The 14,417-nt window shown below is 35.4% G+C and overlaps 1 protein-coding gene across 5 annotated transcripts in view; it reads right to left on the bottom strand.

The window, feature by feature from the left end:
- crb (cell polarity complex component crumbs) overlaps positions 1-14,417 on the bottom strand; it is a 390,522-nt gene that overhangs the window by 140,335 nt on the left and 235,770 nt on the right. For 4 of the 5 annotated variants that reach the window (XM_069839830.1, XM_069839831.1, XM_069839828.1 and 1 more), the window contains exon 4: positions 1,981-2,106. The exons of the other annotated variant lie outside the window; for it this stretch is intronic. In XM_069839830.1, coding sequence (XP_069695931.1) covers positions 1,981-2,106 — 126 coding nt within the window. The remainder of the gene's footprint in view (positions 1-1,980; positions 2,107-14,417) is intronic. 5 annotated transcript variants of the gene reach the window in all.

A 14,417-nucleotide genomic window follows, 5' to 3' on the forward strand; every position in this document is an offset into this window, starting at 1 on the left:
CTACGTATTGAGCTTCGTGACTGTATATACTAGACTGTAGTAGTAGTCAAATGGTTGCTATGTTCATCATTAGAACCAATGTTACCACGTGGGAGATTAATTTTTAAGAGCGGTAGAGCTCTTCAGCGCTGTTTCTTTAGGATGGGAAGTGAGGAATACAGAGTTGTGGATTTACGATACGTTAAATACTTTCTGATTAACAGGACCATTTCTCTCTCACATTATAGTTCAAATCATCAATTTCTCTTATTATTTTACAATAGAAGATATTGAAATTCATCTTAAATGTGACCTTAGCTTAGAATTAATTAAATTCGACATTACCATACAGCAGAGTTCAGGGAGGTTTAAGCGACCGTAACCGGAAGCAATGGTGCCCAAGCAACCCGTCTACAAGGAGCATCTGAAAAGCTATGGACATAAGCTTATAAACTTCCGAATGTTTTGAAATAGTGAAATGAAGAGACAGAGACAGAGACAGTTGAAAGTTAGATATATGGATGGATAGATCGATGGATCAGTAGATTAGATAAATTAAATTAGACTAAACTAGACAGACAGGCATACAGGTAGGAAACTTAAAACATTGTCTTTCAAATTATGAATTTATTTTTCAATATATCACCACCACTGTTAATATATTTCGTCTAACTTGGTACACTGGCGTTCAAAGGTACCTGGCCTCTACTAATCGATAATATTCGATAATTTGTTCGTGTAGGTGTGGCTTCTTTAATTATTACGTCTATTCTGAGAGGATAAAAAGAAGCGTCTATTAATAAATGGTGAGGATAACAGTCAGTATCGCCAATAGTACTATATCCACATTATAAAATTCAAAATCCCTCTCTAATAATTGTAAAATGCACTAGATTTAGCGAAAAACCGTTGATACTGTCAATTATGAAGATAATACTTAATCTACATCATCTTCCCCCAACACTTTTTAGCCGTCCCAATAATTGTGTCATCTATTGAGAACTAGTGAAACTATTTCAAAGTTGGTCACTTTGTTGCATCTATGGTTCTGACTCACGTGGTTAGAAACTTCGCTTACACGATCAGAAAACTGTAGGTCAAATATCTTTGAACGTCAGTGTACTAGTCTACTTCATTTTATTAATGAATGAGTATGATGTTGCTTTAACTTGATCATTAAACTTTTGAAATCTCATTTTGGTGTTACGGAATAAATTTTAAGTGCAATGTGCCGAGATCTGGATTGTAAGGAGGATGAAAGAGGGCATCAAGCTACAGATACCTCGATGACTCTTAAAGAGTGTGGTGTAGCTAGCTAGTCATGATGGAACAGTAGTACTATAAACACACCTTCATTTTTTAAGTTTTATTGAACATTATTGATGAATTCGGTCACTTGAATCAGTCGTTCTGAATAATCAGCTTTGACAAGATCAATGTTCTTAGTCCCTTCAAATACTCTGCGGAAGATTTGTCTACACATACATAATTATAAACATTTTACTTATTGGCTGCCGATGAATAGATATGTTGAGAGATAATACCTGTAAGAAATTTAATAAGGGTGTATTGTTTTTAAAGCACTGAGAAACAACCATACATGGCTGCATATTATTTACTTTAATTGCATGGAGTATCCTTCAGTTAGACTGATGTCACTTATACGCGATGAGTTAGGCACACAATGAACATTTGCAGAACTGGTTGCACCTTTTTTTTCTTAATATGAGCCTGTGTACAAAGCTTTTCAGCGACCCCTCGGACTTTAATTAGCCTAATTTATAATAAGTGCTGTACATATATGGAAACACACCTTGATTTAACAATACACTTATAATCGAAATTCTTTTAGTTTACATTAACAGTGTCATGGAAATGTAATGTAATATCTAAAAGAGTGTTATTATCCTTAGTACCTGCATTATAGTTTCACACAATGTTGGTAATTGTTAATGCACACTTAAACCCATGAACCACCAACCAACGTGACTGTAGTCTCACCGTTATTAATCTCGCAGTTGTTGCCAGAGTAGCGGGCAGCACACCTACACTCGTATCGGTCAGGCAGGGAGATGCACTCCCCATGCCTCATGCACGGCTCATGTTTGCAGTGATCCGTTTTTATGCCTGTTGACAGCACAACATTCTAGAACACTCATATACAACTCCTGTGCCTTCACAAAACAATGGACTCGAAACAAGCTACAAGCATGCCATGAAACCAACTAGGTAGTGCTTCAGCAGTTATTTTCAAGTTTGGTAAACAAACAGTACAATGTAAATTAAACATAATTATTCTTTTAATAAAATATACACAGTAAATATTAAGCGAGTTCTTTACAAATGACATGAATTCATTAAAACCTAATACTACTCTTTGAAACAAATAGTCAAGTAGCGCAAATTTTATATGTTGGAAGGAAGCCCTTCTGCACTTCGAGGACCGATATGTCTATTGTGCGTACAGTTTCCTGCGGGGAAACTCAATACAGTTCTATAACAGTAGTCATATCTCACAACCACATCTATATACAGCTAGGGTGACCAGATTCAAATAGATAAAAAAGATAACATAAAGCTTAAAAAAGGAGGACATTGGTCGAAAAAAGAGGACAAAATATGTAGGCCTACTTAGATTTAGGCTTAGACCTACGTTACCTTAAATTACGTCAATATCTATTTTATTACAAAATATTTACAGTACAGATTTAGACTTATATCATACTTAAAAGTATATTAATGTCTATTTTATTACAAAATAATTATGAAAAATAACTTTATAATAATGATTTTACAGTTAGCTAAATATTAAAGTCAAGGGAACTATAATTTTATTAAAGAGGACAGAAAATATATATTTCGATTTACATTCACATCTCGTTTTACTAGCTACCTCTAAGCAACGTCCATAACAAGGGGGAGCAAAGAGAGCTATGATCGTTGGCAAAGAGTATATTCCGTCGATGCTGCTGCCACTTACAAGCAAATTAGGTACTGTACCTTAAAAAGGCGTCAAATCGATCATTTCAAAATATTAGGCATATAAGTCATGAAAAAGAGGACATTTCTTGATTTTTTTTAAATCCGCCCGGACCCCGTACAAAGGCCTAAAAAGGAGGACAAGTCCGGACAAAAGAGGACGTCTGGTCACCCTATATACAACGGATTTCAACAACTAGACTTTTCAGATATGTACTGCGACATCGACACCAGTCCCTGATCGAGGCATTAAAGCGAGAAAATTACACCTGATTCGCCGTCTTCATCTGATATCACCTAAACTCCTATGTTTTTATGAAATGAAAAGTAAGTGAACTGAAGTGTTGAATGGGATCTTTTAAAGTTGAGGGTAGCGCGAGAAACCCGAGAAAAATTCTCACCCCCGAGATTTTCCACCACAAGAATTCTTCATTTCAATGTGGAGGTTCAAATCGAATCCGTGGAATAAGTTCGCGCTCTTGACACATACAGTACTTATTAGGGTAAAGATGTTCACGCCTGAACATACTGTATTGATCAGGGCATACTGTGAGGTGGTTGAAAGACAAAAATTACATAGGCCTATCGCAAGAAATTGAACTACGCGAGTACCAAAAAAATTTCAAATACTGCATCCTCCGAATGATAGTTTACGAGTATCTTGAAAGTTGTCTGGGCCATTCTGGTGTGGGTGACATGGTTTTAACATAAAAACATAATTGCTAATCACAACTGATAATACCGCAGTGAAAATTGTCATAAGCGAATAAGTACAGTGTTTCGGTGATCATTTTACACACTTTTAGTTGTAGCTGACAAAGTTCAAATAATGCATTTTAAGAATAGGACCCAAGCTTGGGAATGTCATGGTTGCGAGTTATAAACTAAAATAATTGCCAATAAAATATCAGAAATCAAGAAAAACTTTCTCAAATGCTTGAATATTTAGATGCGTATCACACAGAGATGTTTTATCATCAGATGTAATAACCCTTCCAAAATACGAAATACTATCCTGACAACACCACAGCAATAGACATCAGTCTATCAATACTATTTTTCGTATTTTGATAAAGTCATTACAGATTTTCTGGTGAAGTATTCATGTGCGATAAGTATATAATGTGTTTGCATGCTAGTACACAGAGTGGAAGTGAAATAATCCTGCAGATTGAAAGGGACGATAGGGTACATTTAAAGGAATAGAAAACCTACATTACGTTTCGTGATTAAATACACCGTTAATTAGAAAATTTAGTTGGAAATTTCAGCAGTCTTGCAACATCGCCGCTAATACAATCTTATTTCTTCTCGCAATGCAGATGTAAGAGGTCAACGAACTAAGGTCTGTCTCTGTATGCGAACTCCCTCTCTCGCTACAACGTTGCAATCGGCTCGCATCGTTCAATGGCTTGAAATTAGTGGTTTTTAAATTAAATTTATACGAAAAACCGTGCACGCTATTGAAATACACCTGAGGGATAAATGATTCTTTATTAGATTCTCTATCGACATGCATAAAAACATGATTCCACTCGCAATAGGTACCGAATAAGTGTTAAACATTTTGGAAAAAAAAAACCAGTTATAATTATCTTCTGATTCGAACTTAACAATCGTGTTTCCCACAATTTCCCTATTTCAATCTCGGTTACATTCACCATCCATAGGCTATATCCCGATGTTTCCCGAATTGCAATACAACACTTAATGCCATTTGCATTAGCACACTTGTGTGAGAGTAGACCTACATTTTCTGCTCTGATCTTCCTGAAAAGCAAATCTAGAATTTTTAATGCTAATGCGACTAAAGAGTATCTACAATTGAGCTATACTTCCAAAAGCAACATCAGCCATCCCACTGATAACTTTATGGTGAATTTGAAACACTGGTTTCATTTTTCACTGGAAAGATATGCTATAGTGTAAAATAATTTTGTATTTATGTGTTTTCAGATTATATTCAAAAGCTAAAACTGAAATTTAATATCACTGTCAATTCAGTGCTGTAGTTGAAAATAAATTTTATAGAGTACTGTTGAAATCTCCTTTGATCAGACTAGACTCCATACGGACTCGTACTGCACTTCTTTTCCAAGGTTACTTCTTCGTCATGCCAGCCTCCTCTGCAGACTTCCTTTCAGATCGCAGCAACTATTGTACGTAAGGCAAGAAATTGAATGCTGACACTGGTGGCCCAACACTTTTTAGGAACAAAAACCTAGAAGCTCTTTTACTAGAAGAATATTTCTTAATAGCACCATTCTTAATCTGTTCTGATATTGTATGAGCAGTAGTGCTTTTATGTTCAATGTACTCGTATCTTTATCCGCAGATTATTTTACTGTTTTTCCTTAATGTTTCCGAAACCTCTAATGTCACAATCGATCCACTCTTTGACTGATTTTAAGCATTTGTCTTGGGAAGGACCTAAGCCTAGCTTACAAAATTGAACACACGTAGAACAACCAAATTTTTCCATTGCTTACAACCAACCAGTTTTTTTCTTTCTTAAAATAGACTAATCGTACTGACCTTCTGACCAACATTCTGGAAAATCTGGTGGTAGAACTTTTAAATTATCACTTACTTCTTCTGACTTCAAAACATCTTGTAAATAGCCAGCCACCCTCCAAATCTAAGTCTCGTTGTGTTCTGGGATATTTTGTACATCTGATATCTGTCACTATCATATTTTTCATCGTGAACACTGCGTTCTGTTTCTTTTCTTTTTGAATATTCAAAATTCATGAACGCACGAAAATTAATAATATTTCCCTTCTCTAGGAAACTGCTAGCATTACGCCTGAGCGAGTTTTAAAATTAGCGAATCATTGCAGCAGAATTCTTGAGGCACCACATCATAAGATTAGTGTTATGCGAAGGCACTTATGCAAGTTTTGAAATTAGCGAATCAGTGTAGCAGTTTTCTTGAGGCACTATGTCATAAAGTTAGTGTTAATTACTTACTTACTTACTTATTTGCAAATGGCTTTTAAGGAACTTGGAGGTTCATTGCCGCCCTCACATAAGCCCGCCATCGGTCCCTATCCTGAGCAAGATTGATCCACTCTCTATCATCATATCCCACATCCCTCAAATCCAATTTAATATTATCCTCGCAATAACATCTCGGCCTCCCCAAAGGTCCTTTTCTCTCCGGCCTCCCAACTAACACTCTATATGCATTTCTGGATTCGCCCATACGAGCTACATGCCCTGCTCATCTCAAACGTCTGGATTTAATGTTCCTAATTTGTAGAAATATCGAAGCAGTATGAAAGCTTGAAAGTAACAAATCACAAGTACTCCTGAAGTTTCAGACCATGGTTTTCGTAAAACAACGAATGGACAAGCGTTTAAGCAAAGGGTAACTTATAAGATGCCCGCCGCTAATTTTATGCCAGATATCAAAATAAAAATATTTTTCAAATAGCTAACATCGTCCATTTAAACATAATTTATATATTTTTTATTCTATATTTTTTTGCTGGTACGGTAACAGCGAGTTTTTATTTTAGACGGTACGGCGTAGCGGCCTGTACTGGCCCAACTACAGCACTGTGCCAATTTATTAAGGGTGTTCAATTATGCATATGTTCAATAAGTAGAACATGATTACCAGCCTACATTGAATAAAACATTTTGGGGGTCCGCAAAGTGAAATATGAGCTTCAAGGGTCCGTGACACGTTGTGAATCACTGGTCTAGACTGGTCATGAAGATGTAGATGCGTCAGCGTCGTTCTGACTTGACGACTGGGTATTGCGTTCAGTGAACAAGACTAAGCTAGGAAAACAGTGTGACTGAAACATGTACACACAATAGATGTTTCGAGAACAGTCGGCAGCATTCATGGCCTCTGTGTCCTGTATCAGCGACATTCCTAGGATATTTGAGCTTAAACTTGTTGCTGTAGCAATTTCCTTTTAGTATCCTAAAATATTCCCTCAATAAGGTATTACATCAATTCATTACTGTGTATAATAAATTTTAACACGCGTTTTTAAACTAAATATGCACTATATACTACTGTACTGTTGACTACAATTTACAAATTAATACTCAACAATTATGTATTGCTATTTAATACACGACACTGAAACTTCTTCATGACTCTGATCTAGAAACTATGTAATTTGCGGTGTATGAAGTCCTGTAGAGGGTAAGACACGATGAATAGGCAAGACAGCCTATGGTTATTACTAGAGGAGAAAAATTCGCTCTGGAGCCGGGGATCGAACCCGGGTCCTTGGTTCTATACCAAGTACCACTGAGCTACTCCGAAGTTCAATCTACAGCACCGGATCGAATCCCTCTCCTCCCCTCTAATAATCATTGTTACCATAAGAGATATATTCTGTAGGACCAAAACTTCATCTTTAGTAGATTCTTCTCCCAACAGTGTATATTACTGTGGAATCCTGACCACCAAGTCACTCAGTTGAGTGCGCTTTTTGTATAATGGCAGTTGACTTAATATATGTCAACATATATCTCGAACTTGGAGTCAGGCCACAAAAGGAAAAACACTAGAGAAGGATTCGATTCGGTACTGTGGATTGAACTTTGGCGTAACTCCAAGGCTAGAGCACTTGGTACGTAGAACCAAGGACCCGGGTTCGATTCCCGGCGCCGGAGCGAATTTTTCTCCTCTAATATCATTGTTATCATAACGGATATATTCTGTAGGGCCAAAAACTAATCTTTAGAAGACATCCTATGTTTAGTCTGAAATGCTATCGGTAATCAAGCAAAGCCTCTCTTTCAAATTTTATAAAACAAAATAACTTAATGTGGAGAAAAAAATGTATAATTTTTTATATTTTCATTTAGTGTGAATTAAGGCTGACTAGTTAAAGAACATTTCATAGAAAATTTTTTGTACAATAGAAATTAAATATCTGATTTACAAGTTTGTGGCGGAAGGCTCTCTTAAGCCTATACTGTATTTAACGAAAATCGCAAGTATGTGCGATCACTGCGCGAGGAATAATTAAGGTCTGTGCTTCATGAGAAGACTGATTACGAAACAGTAGATCACTACTTTCGACAAATCGGCTACCAGTTTTCCGGACAATGGCGCATTGCTTTACAACATACAGACCATTGCGCTTTTATAGTAGACTCTATGGAGACAGATAATCTAGGATCTGTTTATGTAAACAATGAATTTGCGTCAAATAATTTAGGCCTATATGTTGGATGTTGGAGAAACATGCCGAGCACTGGGTAATGTTGAGATACAAATTCCACAAAAATCAAATGGCAGGAGTTGTATTGAGGTCAACATGCTACAATGTGCAACGTGATATTATCTACATCTACAGCTCATATGCACCTTGACATAACAGCAACAACTCCTGTTCTAGAGTCTAGACAATACAATTATTGCCTTCGGAACCAGAAACTCTTCAAGAGTGGGACCAACGCTTGAGACAACAAATACAGCATGCGTCAGTCGGTCGGTCGGTCGGTCGGTCAGTCAACAAAGAAGGTTAGTAATTTAGTCAGTAGTCCATTTCTTGGCTATATGGATGGCATACACGCGTTTTCTAATCAGGAGGTTCGTGATTCGATGACCGACATCGAAAATAGAGGGGATTTATCTATCGTCCAAGGAACTAGATGTGTGTATCTCTTGTCATATGCTTTCCTGTGTTGTCTCAGCAGTGGCCTTGTGTCGTGCTGACTACACGACCTGGGAGGCTCGCAATGTGTTCCTGTCCAGTGTTACCCCCCATACTGCATTGAATTGTAAGTCGTTAAGTTGGAATGTAAGAAGGAGGTAAAACTAACGAAGGAAGACTAAGAAAAAATAATTTACTGTAGTCAGGAAGTCAATAAGTGTAGTTCAATTACTGATCAAGTGCCGTCAGTAAATCAATCAATGAGGTCAGTCATTTAGTCAGTCATAAAATAAGTTAAGTTCAATTACACGTCAAGTATAGTTAGTCAGGCGGTCAATAAATAAGATCAGTCATTCAGCCAAAGTTAATTTCAATCACTCACCAAGTGCAATCAGTAAGTTCATAAATAATGCTAATCATTTAGTCAGTCAGTCAATAACCTAAGTTCAATCATTCATCAGTGCAATCAGTAATTCCATAAATAATGTCAATCATTTAGTCAGACAGTCAATAAGTTAAGTTCAATCATTCATCAAGTGCAATCAGTAAGTCCATAAATAATGTCAATAATTTAGTCAGACAGTCAATAAGCTAATTCAATCATTCATCAAGTGCAATCAGTAAGTCCATAAATAATGGCAATCATTTAGTCAGACAGTCAATAAGTTAAGTTCAATCATTCATCAAGTGCAATCAGTAAGTCCATAAATAATGTCAATAATTTAGTCAGACATTCAATAAGTTAAGTTCAATCATTCATCAAGTGCAATCAGTAAGTCCATAAATAATGGCAATCATTTAGTTAGACATTCAATAAGTTAAGTTCAATCATTTATCAAGTGCAATCAGTAAGTCCATAAATAATGGCAATCATTTAGTCACACAGTCAATAAGCTAAGTTCAATCATTCATCAAGTGCAATCAGTAAGTCCATAAATAATGTCAATAATTTAGTCAGACATTCAATAAGTTAAGTTCAATCATTCATCAAGTGCAATCAGTAAGTCCATAAATAATGGCAATCATTTAGTTAGACAGTCAATAAGTTAAGTTCAATCATTTATCAAGTGTAATCAGTAAGTCCATAAATAATGTCAATAATTTAGTCACACAGTCAATAAGCTAAGTTCAATCATTCATCAAGTGCAATCAGTAAGTCCATAAATAATGGCAATCATTTAGTCAGACATTCAATAAGTTAAGTTCAATCATTCATCAAGTGCAATCAGTAAGTCCATAAATAATGTCAATAATTTAGTCAGACAGTCAATAAGTTAAGTTCAATCATTCATCAAGTGCAATCAGTAAGTCCATAAATAATGTCAATCACTTAGTCAGTCAGTCAATAAGATAAGTTCAATCATTCATTAAGTGCAATCAGTAAGTCCATAAATAATGTCAATCATTTAGTCAGACAGTCAATAAGTTAAGTTCAATCATTCATCAAGTCCAATCATTAAATCCATAAATAATGTCAATCATTTAGTCAGACAGTCAATAAGTTAAGTTCAATCATTCATCAAGTGCAATCAGTAAGTCCATAAATAATGGCAATCATTTAGTCAGACATTCAATAAGTTAAGTTCAATCATTCATCAAGTCCAATTAGTAAGTCCATAAATAATGTCAATAATTTAGTCAGTCAGTCAATAAGTTAAGTTCAATCATTCATCAAGTTCCGTCAGTCAATCAATAAGTAAAATTAGTCATTTATTCAGTCAATAAGCAATGTTCAACCATGCCTCAAGTTCCGTCAGTCGGTCAATAAATATCAATCATTTAGTCAGTCAGTAGTCAGTCAATAACTTCAATCATTCATCTAGTTTCGTCAGTCAACCAATAAATAAAATCAGTCATTTAGTGAGTCAGACAATAACTGAAGTTCAATGTCTCAGAAAGTGCAATCATCCTATCAATAGCGTCTAATCAGCCAGTTAGCCACTTCTGTCAGGCAGTAAGTCAAGTCAGTCCAGTCACTCGGGAACCCAGCCGGACATTAAGCTCGTTTAATTTAATCAGTCAGTAAGTTCAATCTGCCACTAAACCAGTAGCGAGTAAACCAGCATATCAGTCAGTAAGAAAGAATCAGTCAGCAAGGCAGCAAGTTTGTTAGTAAGCCAGTAATTCAGCCAGTAACTTTCGTCAGCCCTTCATTTCAATCAGCTAATACAAAAGTGTAGTCAGTAAATCTAGACAGCCAGTTAGTGTGCCAATATGTGCAGTCAACAGATCAGTCAAATTCAGTTACAGTAGAGCATCTCGTTTAGGCACAGTGAAAACGTAAACAAAGTGCAGGTGAAGTGTGGGGGGGGGGACGAGCCGAATGATAAACACGAGGGATGCACAAGGTTTTAGTTACAACATTTATGGCGGAGCATTAATTGAAATTATATTTTCCAAAAAAACACAAAACAAAAGAACACAAATTACATAACGTTATCATATACATATTTTAAAAAACAAGCAAATGTAACGTTGAAATAATTCAATATAACAAATCAAATTTACTACTTATATGATGTTGCTTTCAAGAAGCACTTTTTACGGTCATGAATTTCATTCTCTGTATGACTAACTTAATATCACCGTCTTCTGTGGCCGAATTAACAAAACTACAGTATATATTAGTCTGAAATGACAACACTGTTTCCTAAACGTAATTATCCCTTCTCAAAGTTCAATTTATTCAGGCACTGTACCTAACCACTTCAGACCAATATACTGGCCACAGAAGGCGGTGATATTATTTTAGTCATACAGAGAATGAAATTCATGACCTTAAAAAAGCTGCTTGAAAGCAACATCATGTAAGTAGTAAAATTTGATTTGTTATAGTGAATTATTTCAACGTTACAATTGCTTGTATGTTAAAATGTGTATATGATAACGTTATGCAAATTTGTGTTCTTTTGTTTTGTGTGTTTTTGGAAAATATAATTTCAATTAATGCTCCGCCATAAATGTTGTAACTAAAACCTTGTGCATCCCTCGTGTTTATCATACGGCTCGTCATCCCCACACACGTTAACTGCACTTTGTTTACGTTTTCACTGTGCCTAAACGAGACGCTCTACTGTAGTTGCGTAGCCTAAGTGGTTAAGTTTAGTCAGTGATTATATTCAGTTAGCCGTTAAAAGAAATCAGCCATTAAGTTTAATCAGTCCAGTCTGTTAGTCAATTGGTCTTTGGATCAGTTCAGTTAGTGAATCAGTCATTCCATCAGCCCGGTATACAAACCAGCTGATCAATCAATCAATCAACCAATCAATCAATCAATCAATCGATCGATCAATCAATCCAACTCTTCCAGTCTGTTAGTAAGTGAAGCCAGTCCCATGCGCTTAGAGTGGTCAGATTGGATTAATTAAAGTCAGATTAGCCAATCAATTGGTTTGTCTGTCAGGTGCTCCATTTGGTTGGTCGGTCGATCGGTCAGATTATGCTGTACAAAAATGTTTTGTTTGAAGGCCTGACTGCAAAATAAAATATATCGATTTGATTCTAGGTAGAAATAATGGATTACTGAAGTTACTTTCACAAAGCGTGATATTCAAACGTACTCTATAATTTATTAAAAAGTGTCCTTCATCTGGCAAGGCCAAGGTAATGTAGACATGATTAAGATTCTGGACGTATTCCAAGTTTTTCTAAGTTCACCTGTAAACAAGGAATTATGAAATATACAGGAAAGTTTTTACTAAATTACAAGAAGTATGGAGGAAATGCGAAACAAGGTCGGGGGTTTTCCCAGTTACATTAAAAAAAAAACTTGTGGCAAATCATTTAACAGGAAATGTGATCTTTGTATACAACAAGAAATCTAACTAACACAATTATATCTTTACTCACATTTACATTCTGCAATATGTGGAATATGTGCAGAAGTAAATAATAGAATTTCCTTAATTTATTGTTGTGTCAAGGTGCTAAGTCTGTCAGCAATGCAACATACTTAACTGCAAAGTGAAATAAACTTGTCATTTTACTGCATCTAGACTATGAGGAAGTAACCTACAAAACAATATTCCAAGTTGGTTCCCAACGGATTCAGTAACAGTGTCTCTAAACTCTAGTGCCTCCACATGAAATATTAGCTATTTTTAGACAGTTCTAATGAACATCTGAAGAAATGAAAATGAAAATTGATTCTAAAATGAATAGGCCCTAATTTTGAATTAATATTTTCGTCATTCATTTTATCGAAATCATGGAAAGTGAGGCATATCTATAAAATGATCAAATTGTAATAACTTGACAACCATGAATTTACTATCCTTGTTGGTACGTAATATTCACAGAAATTGGGAGATTTCTCTCAGTTTAGTTCTCTTTTTATGTGTAATGTAACGTTTGTTTCTCGAAATTCTTATGAAAGTCCCAGACATTCATAAAGGGTCGTCTGTAAACCATGTCTTTAACATAGCCACAAATAGAAAAATAGTCCCAAGGAATCAAATTTGGTGACGTCGGTGATCAGTCTATCATGGTCCATGACCAATCCATGGTCTATGGAAGTGATTATCTAATATTAAGGGAGGCGATGGGTGAAATTTATATTTTATATATTTAAGCTAGACACTTGATTTTTTGTATACATACTCGTACTTCTATCGATATCAGTAATGACGTGTTTAAGTTTCACTTTTGTAGATTGAGTAATTTAAGGGTTATTTAAATTAAAAAAAAAATACATATGTTCAAAAATTTTCATCTCCCCCAAATTTTAAATACCATGTTTGGAATTTTTTAAAAATACCTTTAATCTTTTTAGAAAGTTTATATGTTCTCACATTTTTTTAGCTTGTAAAAACAGGAGGAAAAATTAAAACCTATTCATTTTCAAATCTATAAAATTTACATAGTGCATGCACACATTATATTTTTTTTATCCAAAATCTATTTTCTTTTTTAAAAAATGGCAACATAACTATGTTAAGTATACTTTAAATAACATGCAGTAAACATTTCAGCTTCCTAGCATAAAATTTGTGGAATCATTAGCAATGTGAATGCAGGGAAGTGGGGGGGGGGGACGAATTTAAAAGTTTGCATACATTTTAAACTTAATGAACGCAGCCTTTTTAAAGATGGCGTAATTAATTACACAACCGCCGTAGAGTTCTAAAACTTCGTCAATATATAAAGAAGGCATCATAGTTTCATTTTCTACAAAAAAGGTGATTCTTTTTACAAAAAATTACCAAATTTTCATCCATATCCTCCCTTGTTGTTTAGTCAACTGTCCGAAGACAGATTTGAACCTTACAAGTGACACCAATAAGGCTACTAAGCAAAGAGTAGGATGGCCTGTTCCTTTCCTCTCCGTTAAGAACCTAATGTGAGGTTGCCACATCTTGTTGGGACAAACTATGTCTTTGGTTAGAACTCCTGAAGCTCGGGTAAGATATGCTCGTACAAAACTAAGATCACTGAATTTTCTGCCTTTTTGAAACAAAACACCTTAACATCGGAGCGCATTCATGAGTGAACAATAGTGAAGAAATTTTTGTGAATATTTTGTGAAAGATATGTTGAATGTTTGTCAAGTTATTACAATATAATTTTGTATATATAGTTTTCTTTGTGGCTGCATAAATCTTTTTCAAAGATGGTGTAATTAATTACACAATCGTCGTAGAGTTCTAAAACTTCGTCAATATACAGGGTGATTCACGAGGATTTACCGTCCTTTACGGAGCTTATTTCCGAAGACATCATGAGCAAAAAATGTCATATAAACATGGGTCCTATTCTCAATATTTACAGAGTTACGTTACGTTATTGGAACGCATTGCTGTGAACGCGTGATCTTGGTCAGCGTGCAGTCAG

This window comes from Periplaneta americana, chromosome 11, assembly GCF_040183065.1.
Source record: "Periplaneta americana isolate PAMFEO1 chromosome 11, P.americana_PAMFEO1_priV1, whole genome shotgun sequence".
NCBI lineage: Eukaryota > Metazoa > Arthropoda > Insecta > Blattodea > Blattidae > Periplaneta > Periplaneta americana.